Source organism: Pelodiscus sinensis, chromosome 6 (genome assembly GCF_049634645.1).
Source record: "Pelodiscus sinensis isolate JC-2024 chromosome 6, ASM4963464v1, whole genome shotgun sequence".
NCBI lineage: Eukaryota > Metazoa > Chordata > Testudines > Trionychidae > Pelodiscus > Pelodiscus sinensis.
The window spans coordinates 22,671,423-22,683,489 of record NC_134716.1 but is presented as its reverse complement, the minus strand read 5'-3'; the positions used below and the strand labels follow the sequence as shown (position 1 = coordinate 22,683,489).

Genomic DNA, 12,067 nt, shown 5'->3' with positions numbered 1-12,067 from the left:
GTTTCTCGGGTTGTTCATTCATCCCCTTTCGTCTAGTTGTTCTCTTTCCTATTCCTCCCATCTCTACCATTATCCTGTAAAGATCCTCAGATGGTTTTAACCTTTGCTTCACCAGACTTGAGACTCCCACCACTAGTATCAAAACCTCTGATTTAGTATCTTGCATGGTTCAGCTACACAAGTCAGCTAGCCGTAGCACTGTATTCCAAAACACGGAAGGCATTCAGGATAAAGGAGAATCAGCTTCTTTTTGTTTTAACAAGAGAGAGTTGTTTGCTTGTTTATTCTTTAAGCACAAAGACTAACCTTGAGCTGAAGCTGCCCATATTCTGGAATTTTTTCAAATAAATAGTAAATTCTCTCCCTAGGGGTATCTTTATCTTCAGCTGACAGAACAGCACTAGAAATTATTCTGGTTTCACCCATGTTCACCTCTAGCTCATCCTTCCTGGGGGGAAAAAAGAAAAAGAAAAACCTCGTGCATTGATGTGAAAATAGAAAAGTAATCTTTCTAACAAGTGATAGCACTGCCAGGAAATGGATTACTCAGAAGCTGACACGAATAATAACTGCAGATGGAATGACTAAAGAAGAACACATTTATCTGCAAAACAACAAGCAGAGAAGACTGGTTTCTTGTAACAACAGTGAAAAGCAACAAAAACAAAACAGATCAGAAGCAATTTTGGATTTAACAAGTATCAATTTTGTCTGCCCCCTCTACAGTCATTATTTGGATTGCCGTAGAGGAGAAGCATGAACAAGGTGGCCAAACTGCTATTACAGACCATATCAATAGGTGCTCTATTGGCTCTGACGGTGACTTAATTAATTGGGGCTGTGTCTACATTGGCAAGATTTTGCGCAAAAGCGACTGCTTTTGTGCAAAATCTTGCCACCTGTCTACACTGGCCGCGAGTATTTGCGCAAGAACACTGACGTTCTAATGTATAAAATCAGTGCTTCTTGCGCAAATACTCTGACACTCCCGCTCAGGGATAAGCCCTCTTGTGCAAGTATTCTTGTATTCTTGCGCAAGAGGCCAGTGTAGGCAACGTTAATTTCTTGCGCAAGAAGGCCTGATGGCGAAAATAGCCATTGGACTTTCTTGCACAAGAGAGCGTCTACACTGGCACGGATGCTTTTGCACAAAAGCACATCTTTTGCACAAAAGCACATGCCAGTGTAGACGCTCTCTTGCGCAAATACTTTTAATGAAAAAACTCAGAATCATGCCAGTGTTAGACGTAGCCTGGCTGTTTAATCATTGGCTGGCAAAGCTCTGAAAAAGAACTTTCATGAGGAACAGAGGCCCATTCTGCTGGTTGCCTTTACTTCCCTAATCAGACTTTCCATTAGCCCTTTAGGAACAAATCACTGTAAGGTTTTGCTTACCACCGTTTGCTTCTTGGTGGCTCTCGCTGCCATTGCACACAAACCCTCCCCCCCCCAAGTCAGGTAGGATGGAAGTCCCAAAATGGTTTAAAATTCCCCCAGAGACTTACTACAATTTAATTCTCAGTCTCTCTCTCCCTCCATTTCCTTCCCTTTAGCTAGTACCTGCTTCTTAGCTCTCCCATCATATAATTTTACTATAGTTACTTTTATACAAGTGAAACTATGTACTAGATGCCAACCAGAGATAAGGTGAGACACAATCGCTGCCCCAAAAAGCCTACCATCTACGAAGACAAGCAACATGCAAAGGGATTAGAAGATGGGTTAAAAACACAAAGCCATTATAGGTACGTTTTTAAAAATGCTAACTGTCATCTGACCCCAATTCTTCATCTCATTAGTGGAATTAGTTGGCTAATTGTTTCCGGTGTCTGAGTAAAGGGTCTTTAGAAGGGGCTTTGGGGTAGAAAAGAAACCCATTGGATTTACATTTAGGGAAGGTGATCCATATAGCTAAATGGAAGAAGATGTAAAGTTAATTGTGCACGACTCATAGTGAATCAGAGTCTGCTAAATCAGGAACATTCTGTCTGTTCTTTTCAAAACTGCTTACTCTGCCAGCTGCATAATATGTGCAGGCTATTGGAGAACAAGGCTAACGTGGGAAGGAAAGGTGATCCCATATCAGTGGGTGAGCAAGATTCCCCAACTGGGGATCACCAATTATAAGATCTAATCACTGCCTGTCAAGGCAGCAACACAGTTTCTGGACTCATCTTGGCATAGAAGGTGAAACACACTTATCTGCAGTCACTTCTATACCTCACTCTAAAGAGAAAATGTGGGGAATGATGTACTGAGCTTTATCCTAACTAGAAAAATATCAAAGGATATGTGCTCAGTAATTATGATTATCTCATTTCATTTTATTAATATGTAAACTGTACTCTGTATTCTAAGCTATGGTCATCACTCCAGCTGAAGTGTAATATATACCTCTGTGTTTAGCAAGGAATTCTAGAACAGGTTGAATCTCTCTGGTCTGGAACTCTCTGGTCCGGCCATATCAGTGGTCCGGCAGGACCAGAGGGTGCTGGAGCTGGCTGGGAGTCCAATGGTTCTCAAATCCTATGCTATTTTCACAGTGCTGGTTGATGTATACAATAGCTACATGTCACCACTGGCCAGAAGAAATAGAGAGAGAAATTTCCAAGGGGTAGCTGTGTTAGTCTGTATCTACAATAACAATGAGGACTCCTGTGGCACCTTAAAGATTAACAGATTTTTGGGGGCATAAGCTATTGTAGGTAGTTTTTACCCATGAAAGCTTATGTCCAAATAAATCTATTAGTCTTTGAGATCGCTAAAGTCAACCCCACTGAATGTGTTGGCCAGCAGAGGGAGTACAAAGATTACGGATGTGTTTAAATATTTTAACTAAGGTCTGAATGAATACATCCCTACATATATATCATATCCTAAATAAAAAACATGAAAACAAACTTTGTGATGTAGGCACTTCTTGTTATCAACTGTGACCTTTGTTGGGAATGCTCTTGTTGAACAGTCCTATGGTGGAACATGCAGAAACATCTTTGTTGGCATTAGTCTGTGGCTATTTATGGCAGAATAGCCCTATTAATCACCATTTTGCTGTGTTGATCACTGTTGAATCATTTCATCTGAACACATTCCACAATTGGGGATAGGAACATGTGGCTTACTTGCTCAGCATTGGTTTCTCATCATTAACCGGGATGACCTTTACCAAAATGGTTCTGAGGACTTTATGTTTCCCATCGGACAGCTGGAGGGTAAAACCATCAGTGAGGTTTTCAGAGTCATCATGCATGTACACCAGCCTCAGTCCTGTGGAGAGGAGGGGAAAAGAGAAAATAAAATCTGTCTCCTTCAAAATCTATTTCACGACATGTCCCCTCTGCCTTCATCATCCTCCTTCTCTCCCCAACCCACCATAGCTTCTGGTCACATCCCGTTTATTTCAGCTAGTACACGAGAAGCCAAGTAAACAGCAGCTGTTCATTAATCCATCAGTATACCAGCAACTAAAAGAGAGCAGTATGACCTGTTAAAAGAATGAAACTCCTTTCCAAATTATCTTTGCTCTGAATGAATAGGTTATATTTTTTTCCATCCCTTCCTCCCTCCCAATTGAAAATTTCTACTTGACTGTGGCAAGGGCGCCATTTCAGGAGTGTGGAGTGGGAGGTTGGTGAGAGTCATGCTGCATACTTTCCCCTTGTTTCCTGATACTGAGGGGAAGAAGAATAAGCAGTGTCCCAGTATGAGGGGCTTATGCTCCCCCCACATGCTCCCAAAATATCACCCTTGCCTGGGCGATAAGATGCTCAGAAAACACTCTTCTGTGCCTTACCTGATCCTTGCGGGGTGGGGGCTTACTTTAGGAAGGAAGGCTGGCATTATGTTTGAAAGAATGGATACAAGACTTTCTGTGTGACCTTGGACAAGTTGTTCAATCTCTCTGTGCCTCAGTTCCCAATCTAAAAAAGCCTGACAATGTATTTCCTTTCTCCCATCTTACCTGTTTTATTCACTTTGACTATATGTCCTATAGGGAACTGTCATGTTTGTTCAGTGCCTAACACAATGAGGACTTGATCTCCATTGCACCTCTGGGTGCCACAATAGTGCAAATGAATGACACTTAAACCCCACTTGTGAATACTCAAACACTGGAGAAGTAATTACAAAAAATTAAATGAGTTGGACTATTTCTTCTCGAAATAGAGCCAGGAAGAAATAAGCATAATGGATAGACCGTACATATTTGTCATTATCACTGCAATAGATACAACTTCCATAAAGTTTTTATCATGGACAGAAAATATTGTTTTAAAAATAACATTATATTTTCTTAGAGAAGAATCTGACATCATTTTTTGTCATTTTTTATATTTATGCCAGTCTCATTTACACATTGCCAAAAGGACTGCAAGGATTTAAATGAGCAATATTTATCGAGTGCACTTAAAACACCAGACAAAACAGGGCTCCATAAAGCTACCTGTTAAATCCAGATTTATTTTCACTTAATTGAACAAGCTGTTTTTTTATATACCATACCCATTTCATATACAGGCCTCTGATTAAAATATTTGGAACTAAGAAAAAGCCGCTCACATTTAGTTTTCTATTCTTAAAGTTTGCTATGAAACTACATCTAGGCCAGGTGAATAAATAAGTGGCAAATGTTTCTTTCAATGTCACTTTAGGATACATTTTTAATGGTACAGAAGGACTGATAGAAAGGAAATACTGCATTTACCATTTTTAAGAAGCTTCATGGAGAAGTCATGCACAGGAAACTCATGATTGTGGTGATTGCTAATGAATCGTTTGTAACTCATTATGTCATTGCCATAAATTCCATTAATGAGGAATCCATGCCGGGGCTGCTGGATAATTGTAAACATCAGATGATCTTGAGGAACATCCAGATCAATCACGTTGATTACAGAGGAATCTAGTTCTTGTATGTGGCCCTCCTGCACCTGAGCAGAAAAACAAAATAAAGCAAAAAGAACCATGATTTGTTTGTAGAAAGAGTAGCTTTATTTATTTATTTATTTACTTATTAGAAATGGAATATTTATCCCTCACATAGAGCAGCCTGTTCCCCCCACAAATCACAGAGGTTCCTGTGAAACCAAAAGGGGAAAAATCCCAACCCTACAGTTCCTCAGTGAAGATTCTTTTATTATTCAAAAATTTGATTCTTTGAGCTTTTATTTGTTTACCAGCACACTGCTTACTATTATGGCAGCCCAAATGAAGTCAATGGGACAATTCACAGTAGTAAATGTTGTTATGCTCAGCAGTAAGTATTTGCCGGAATTGCCACTTACAGATCAATAAAACACAAGAAATCAGCTCCCTGGTTCTCCTCTGTCTCCTGTGCCATGCTGAGAATCCAGCCAGGAATGAATGAGAAGATGCTATTTTTAGAGGCCGTGCTTACATACATTAAGAAGAGCCTACATGACAGTTCTACACAGTTTGAAAAAAATCAGTTTTGTGAAACATCGCGTACGCTCCAGTTGCATCCAAATTCCATGGGCTTCATGGAAGATGAAATCCTGACTCTACTGAATTCAAAGGCAGCTGGGACCAGGATTTCAATCTATGCTTCTGTGGTGACATTATTTGCCCCTTGCCTTTTTTTGTTGTGAAAAGAAAAGTTGACAATTTCTTGTACCAGAGTATTGTAAAGGATATCGAGCAGGAGTAAATGTAAAATTAATTTCTTCCCAGTATGGGGGGAGGAGGGGCGGGAGGGACACACACCAGCTAAGGGGTCCACATGACTATCCCACATAAATCTTCATGAGGCCTCAACCCAACCCCAGCTTGGGGCCTCATGCTTTTCTCCCTCTCTCCCCATCCCACATTACCTGGGGGGGGGGGGGGGGGCGAATGGGGCCAGTACAACTGCTGGAGGAGCAGTTCTGCTGCTTTCCCTGCTCTGGGGAACTGCTGCTTTCCCTGATCTGGGGAAAGGAACAGAAGCCCCAGCCTTTCCCCCATGCTCTTCCATGGAGCTTTGTCTCCTCTCCATACAGCAGCAGACAGGGCTGTGGGGTGGGACAGGGAGTTCTGCTCCTTTCTCTGCTAGGAGGGGCAGGAGCATGTGGGAAAGGAGCAGAACACCAGCAGTTCTTCTGGCTGCCATATCATTCCAGGATCCTTCCCTCCAGCTCTTTTCTCCTGAGAGGCAACTTCATGGAGGGGCTGGGAGCAGTACAGTGCCTTTCCCATATGATGTACTGGGGAGTGTACCGGACCTTGCCAGACAGTTTCTTGACAGTACAGCATACCGGACTGTACCAGCTTACTTTTACCTCAGATACCAAGATCTGTGCAAATTGCCAATAAAATGGCATTTAGCCCTGGGTGTGTTGAGATTTGGAGTCATGAAATGTACTGAAGCTACATCTGTGCATGTATATACACAAACATGTCTATACAAGCAATTTGATTAATATACATAGACAATGTACAGAAATATACATAAATCAAGTCTGCTCAGGTAAGTAGTTAAAACACTACTGAAGTGGTTAAATGGTGAATTTCACTCTAGTGCAGAGCACCAGCACCAGGCCGGTGCAACATTAACACCAGATTTTAAGGGATGACAGAAGATTTATGTGATGAATAGACCTTGTGTTTCCCTGCACTGGGATGAATCATGATAGTGCAGGCCAAATAAAGAGGATTAGGTCTTAGGAAGATGATAATATGTATATTTAAAAGGATCTACTGGCTGTATATTTTCTGGCACAAAAGTCATTAGATATCTAGTATTTTGTATCCTTCCTTACAGTTATGTTTCTTGCTATGAATTCTGGGACTTCATCATTCGTTGGGTTGATCAGGACATAAAATGGGGTCTCCACTGAATGATGCTTCCCATCAGTGACATAAATCATAAACTGATCTGAAGTTGGTTCTGTTCTCACATGCCTGGACTGCACATAATTGATATGCAAGGCTATCAGGTGTTTCAGCTGAAATGAAGCTAGGGAATTAAAAGAGATAACAAATTAACATAACGTTTATTTTCATCTTCTTTTAACAAACACTGTAACCCATTAAACACTTGTAAATCCATGCACATTCCAGGTACAAATAATTTGGGTATGATGGATCTTTAAGCCTTCTTAAAATGCTGAGGAATCTAGGGAATATGAGCCCTAAAGAGAACAAAGTTTGGCTATGTCTAGACTATGGAGTTTTATCGGAAAAAGGTATGCAAATTGCACTCCACAGTTTGTGCACCTTTTTCTGACAGTTTTTCATCTATGCAACTGCTACCAGGCAGATTTGAACCTGGGACCTCACTATAGGAGCCTCTACTCTTTGAGCTAAAAGCCATCTAGGTCTCAGCCAATGCTTTAGAGGTATCTTGTTCTTAGCTGTTGCTGTGGTCTAGGTGCCACTGCATGGGACAGCGAACCACACTAGGGCTATGTCTACACTGTGCTGTTTTGTGCAAGAAATATGCAAATGAGGCAAAGTGTGGAATATTGCCGTGCCTCATTTGCATAATTAATGAGCGGACACTTTTTGCGCAAAAGCCTCTTGCACAAAAAGCGGCTGTTCATGAATTATGCAAATGAGGCACAGTGATATTCCATGCTTTGCCTCATTTGCATATTTCTTGCGCAAAACAGCGCAGTGTAGACATTACATCTACCCTGGGCCACATTTTGGAAAAATCTTCTCTTTCAGAAGAGCCCTTCTTCCTCATGAAACAAGGAATACAGGGGCTTCCAAAAGAGCACGTATGCTCTTTCACAAAAAATGTTGGAAGAGCAAACATGTTCCCTGGACATGGCAGAGTTTTTGCGGGATACCACTGGTATCCTGGAAAAACTCTATAGTCTAGACGTAGCCTTTTTGTCTACACTATGGAGTCTATACTGTCATAATTACATTTGTGTAGCTACATAGGCAAAGTGCAGATGCAGAAAAGACTTTCCCCATCAGTATGGGAACACAAGTTCCCCAAATGAAGTCAGCTATACATTGAGGTAAGCATTCTTTTGGTGACATAGCTGTGTTGATATTGGGAACTTAGGTCAGCATGTTTATGTTGGACACTGGAGGAACGGGGGAGGCTTGCCACACCCTTGGCCAACATAACTATGTTGACCTAACTTTTAAATGTAGACCAAGCCTAAATAGTACATCTTTCTAAATAGCACACATTTTAATTATCCTTACTCAAGGTGAAGTTACATGTGGAATGAATTTAACCTGTCATGTTCAATTTCTTTCAAATCCAGCATAGCTCACGAGGTTTAGAGCCAAAAGAAGTACAGACTTTTCCCAAGACAGGTAATCTGACATCACTGTGAACAGTGTCTTCCTGCTTCTTACAGTAGTATAAATGTAAGCATTTTAAATGGCTCAGAGTTGCATGCCCAAACTGATCAAATATGATTATCAGTAGTCCAATTGTGGAAGTGGTTTAAGTAAATGGCACAAGGCAGGACCAGATCAGTGTAAGTTTCTTAATTCCTGGGTAGGTTCTTTTTCATTTAGAGCCATAGTCTGCCTCATCTTATACCATCTCATAGAGCAGGAAGGGACTTGGAGAGGTCATTGAGTCCAGTCCCCTGGCCTCACAGCAGGGCCAAGTACTATCCCTGACAGATTTGCCTCAGATCCCTAAATGGCCCCCTCAAGGATTGAACTTATAACTGTGGGTTTAGAAGAGCCCCATCTCCCATTCTTTGTGCAACATGTATAATGGCTGAGCTGAAGTTCAAGACAGAGAAGGCAGAGTCTCTGTGTTATCTGTCTGGGGTGCACAGTGCCGCAAAGTTAATGTTCAAGGTGCGGGGAGCAAGACAGGGCTGCATTCCTGCCAATCACAAGCCAGCTGTGCTAGCTAGCCACGTAAGGTATGTCTGAATAGTTATAGCTAAGGGGTTGACAGACTTAGGGGTTCACACAAGCACTCTAGACCACTGGCTCTCAACCTTTCCAGGCTACTGTACTCCTTTCAGGAGTCTAATTTGTCTTATGTACCCCCAAGTTGCCCCTCTCTTAAAAAGTACTTGCTTACAAAATCAGACATAGAAATACAGAAGTGTTATAGCACACTGTTATTGAAAAATTGCTTAGTTTCTCATGTTTAGCATATTATAAATCAACTGGAATATAAATATTGTACTTTCATCTCAGCGCATAGTATACAGAGCACTAGAAATAAATCATTGTCTATTAGTTTGTTCTGGTTTCACTAGCGCTTTTTATGTAGCCTGTTGTAAAATGAGGCAAATATTTAGACAAGTTGTCATACCCATTGGAAAGGCCCCAGTGGGTACCCATACCCCTGTTTGAGAACTAATGTTCTAGACAGCACTTTGAAGTTGTGGCTTAGACTCTCTCAAGCCCACCCCTCTCTGTAGGCTTCAGCAGCTAAGCTACAACTTCAAAGCACTGTCTGTAAAGCTATTTTTAGTGCACTAGCATGAGCAGTATTGGCCAGAATCTGTTGACACAAATTGGGAGGTTGAGACAATAGTGCTGATGAGGGACTGCCAGGCCCTGCGGGAGGCCAGTTCTGTCTCCCCTCCTTCCCCCAATGGAAGGGACGGAGTCTAAAGAAGAAAGACTGGGGCTAGGAGCTAGTCTCTCCAGCCAACCCTTCAGTGGCACCAGGGCCACAGGGCGAATGCCAACAGAGTGGGGAGGGGGTCCAGCAGCGATTTGAAGGGCTTGGGGCTTTGGCCACTGCCACAACTGAGATGGCAGTGGCTGGGAGCCCCAGGTCCTTTTAAATTGCTGGGCTCTGGGGCAGCTGTCCGATTTGCTTTGCCCCCCAAATGCCTGACGTGGTGCTCCTCCTAGGATGTTGCAGCTCTGCACCACCCTCATTATGGAAGATACCTGGTTTGCACAGAGTAAACACAAGTAACTAGATAGGAAAAAGGTTTGTCTAAACAGGGACTGTGGGAGAGATTTTGGGAAGGCCTGTTAACCGAGGCTCACAAAAGCCAATGGGACTCACTGAGGCTTGTATCACTCAGTCCCTTGCAAGAATCCTACATTTTCAAGAGTGATTGGTGACTTGAGGTGCCCAACCTGAAACACCAGTAAGAGTCCTGACTTTCAGAAACTGCTGCTCTGAAAATTAGGTTCCTTTAAAGCATCTGAAGTTGGGAGCCTCTCCCGCCTTCCCCCCCGACTCAAATGTGAGGCAACTAAAATAACTAAGTCATTTTGAAAACATAGGTCTAGAGTCTATCTTGAGTCATCTATTTTTTTTAAATCATGCACATAGGGTTATAAGTTATTTACTATTAAAAAACAGGTATGTGTGTTTAGGGAGGGAGGTTGGGAGAAATGTTGACAAGGCAGAGTAGAGAAAATTGGCTAATATATTGTAATTTCTAATACAGACTGCACCTCAAATGTGTAACACTGAAATATGCTTATTTTATCTGAGTGCAAATTCTTTATGTTCACAGGGTTACATTCTCTATTTGAATCCCTCCAACACAGACTCAATGCTCCTTATTTATATACACTTATATGGCATCTGCCATGATTACACATCAGTCTACTGCATGGCAATCCATTAATCATGTATGTAACATGCATGTATTGATGTTCTTGCCATTGGTTCTACACCTACCTATACTTATACCAATGTTGCTCTTCTCAAACCCAGGAGAAGGTAATATATTTTCAATGTAACCGAACTGGGGAGGAGAAACCAAAACAAACTCTAAGTCATCTGCTGCGGTGTCGGGGTCAGTAGCAAACAAATTGTTAGTGGTAATGACAGCTGAGAAACCCTCATCCACAACAAACATGGCACCTAAACACAAACGATATGATGATGAGTATTATTTAACTCAACTTACTGGGATATTTTACTGAAGAAATTGGCACAATAGCTAATGGGAAACTGCACTTCAAACAGACTGGTGCAAATGTTTTCTAATCATGGTATCAACTCTCCTTTCCAGGTGGGGGTAAGCAGGTGGGGTGGGGGTTGAAGAGAAAATTACAAAACTATTTTACTGATAAGCCATTAAGTATGGTTTATGTGCTGCTCAAGATCAGTTGTTACCTCTGTTTTCAGAGCATTAATTGCCTGAGAGCTGTTACGAATTGCTCATAATGAACAATTTTTCATGCATCAGAGCTTAATTTCCCTGCTGGGACAATACTTCATTTCCAGAACATTGCTCGGGTGATAGGCTGCAAATTGCAAAGTTACCCATACATATGTTTAAATGTTCTTTTGCAGTACAGAACATATACATGATGCCTACAATAAGTAGCTTTATAAAATAGCACTGTAAAAGAAAAAGATACATCCATAGAAAGTGAGTCTTTGTGACATGTATTATGGGCCTGATTCAGAACCCATCAAAGTCAATGGAAAAATCTATCTAACAATGGTCTGTTGGTAGATTAAATTTAGGCTTTCAACTACAAGATGACTTATTTTCTTTACTATTTGTTTTTTGACCCTTGTAAGAACATATATTAAATGAATTAAGTGTACAATCTTATCTTTGACTTTATCAATTAACAGAGTAAAGTGAAAGTACTATAAATATTACCCCTCTACCTTCATATGGAAAAGGCCAGTTTGTCAAATGCATTCTAAGATATAGTAGGATAAAGTAGAGATATTTATGGCTATATTTTTGTTTCATGTAATACCAGCAGTTATTTAATCAGTTCTGAATTTTTTGTGACATTCAGGGCTGTTTGGATCTGAGTTTTTGGTTCAGGATGATTTCTATTATATGATTTATTAACTAGAAGGATATGGAGTAAATTTTCAGACGGCTGAGGTTCAGCCTCACTTTCTGGAAGCATTTGCAAGAAAAAAAAAAAGTTGGGGCAGATCTGAGTATTTGAATCTCTAGCTACCTGATTTGCACACTGAGCTAATGGCAATTACTAAGATTTGCACTTGAAATGAAATTCTAGGTGCAAACTATACCTGCAGAAAAGAAGGCTGCCTGTTTGAAAAATTGGTCCCTATGACAAGTTTTGCATATTTATCTTCCTATCCGATCAATTTTTGGTGCTAGCAAATATTGAGATGCTAGCCTCTAGCCAACACTAGCTTATACAGGGATAAGATAATAGACTA

The 12,067-nt window shown here is 41.0% G+C and overlaps 1 protein-coding gene across 9 annotated transcripts in view; it reads right to left on the bottom strand.

The window, feature by feature from the left end:
- The window catches only part of FREM1 (FRAS1 related extracellular matrix 1), a 109,461-nt gene that overhangs the window by 49,690 nt on the left and 47,704 nt on the right, over positions 1 to 12,067 (bottom strand). For 7 of the 9 annotated variants that reach the window (XR_012904626.1, XR_001367860.3, XM_006117829.4 and 4 more), the window contains exons 18-22: positions 10,586 to 10,771; positions 6,759 to 6,955; positions 4,706 to 4,931; positions 3,123 to 3,267; positions 307 to 448 (exon numbers count right to left, since the gene is read on the bottom strand). Coding sequence is in view for 6 of the 9 variants with exons in the window: in XM_006117829.4 (XP_006117891.2) it covers positions 307 to 448; positions 3,123 to 3,267; positions 4,706 to 4,931; positions 6,759 to 6,955; positions 10,586 to 10,771 (896 nt within the window). In the remaining 3 variants the exon portion in view is untranslated. Of the gene's footprint in view, positions 1 to 306; positions 449 to 3,122; positions 3,268 to 4,705; positions 4,932 to 6,758; positions 6,956 to 10,585; positions 10,772 to 12,067 lie in introns of those variants that run through there. The other 2 variants (XM_075931549.1, XR_012904627.1) reach the window with 2 other exon arrangements.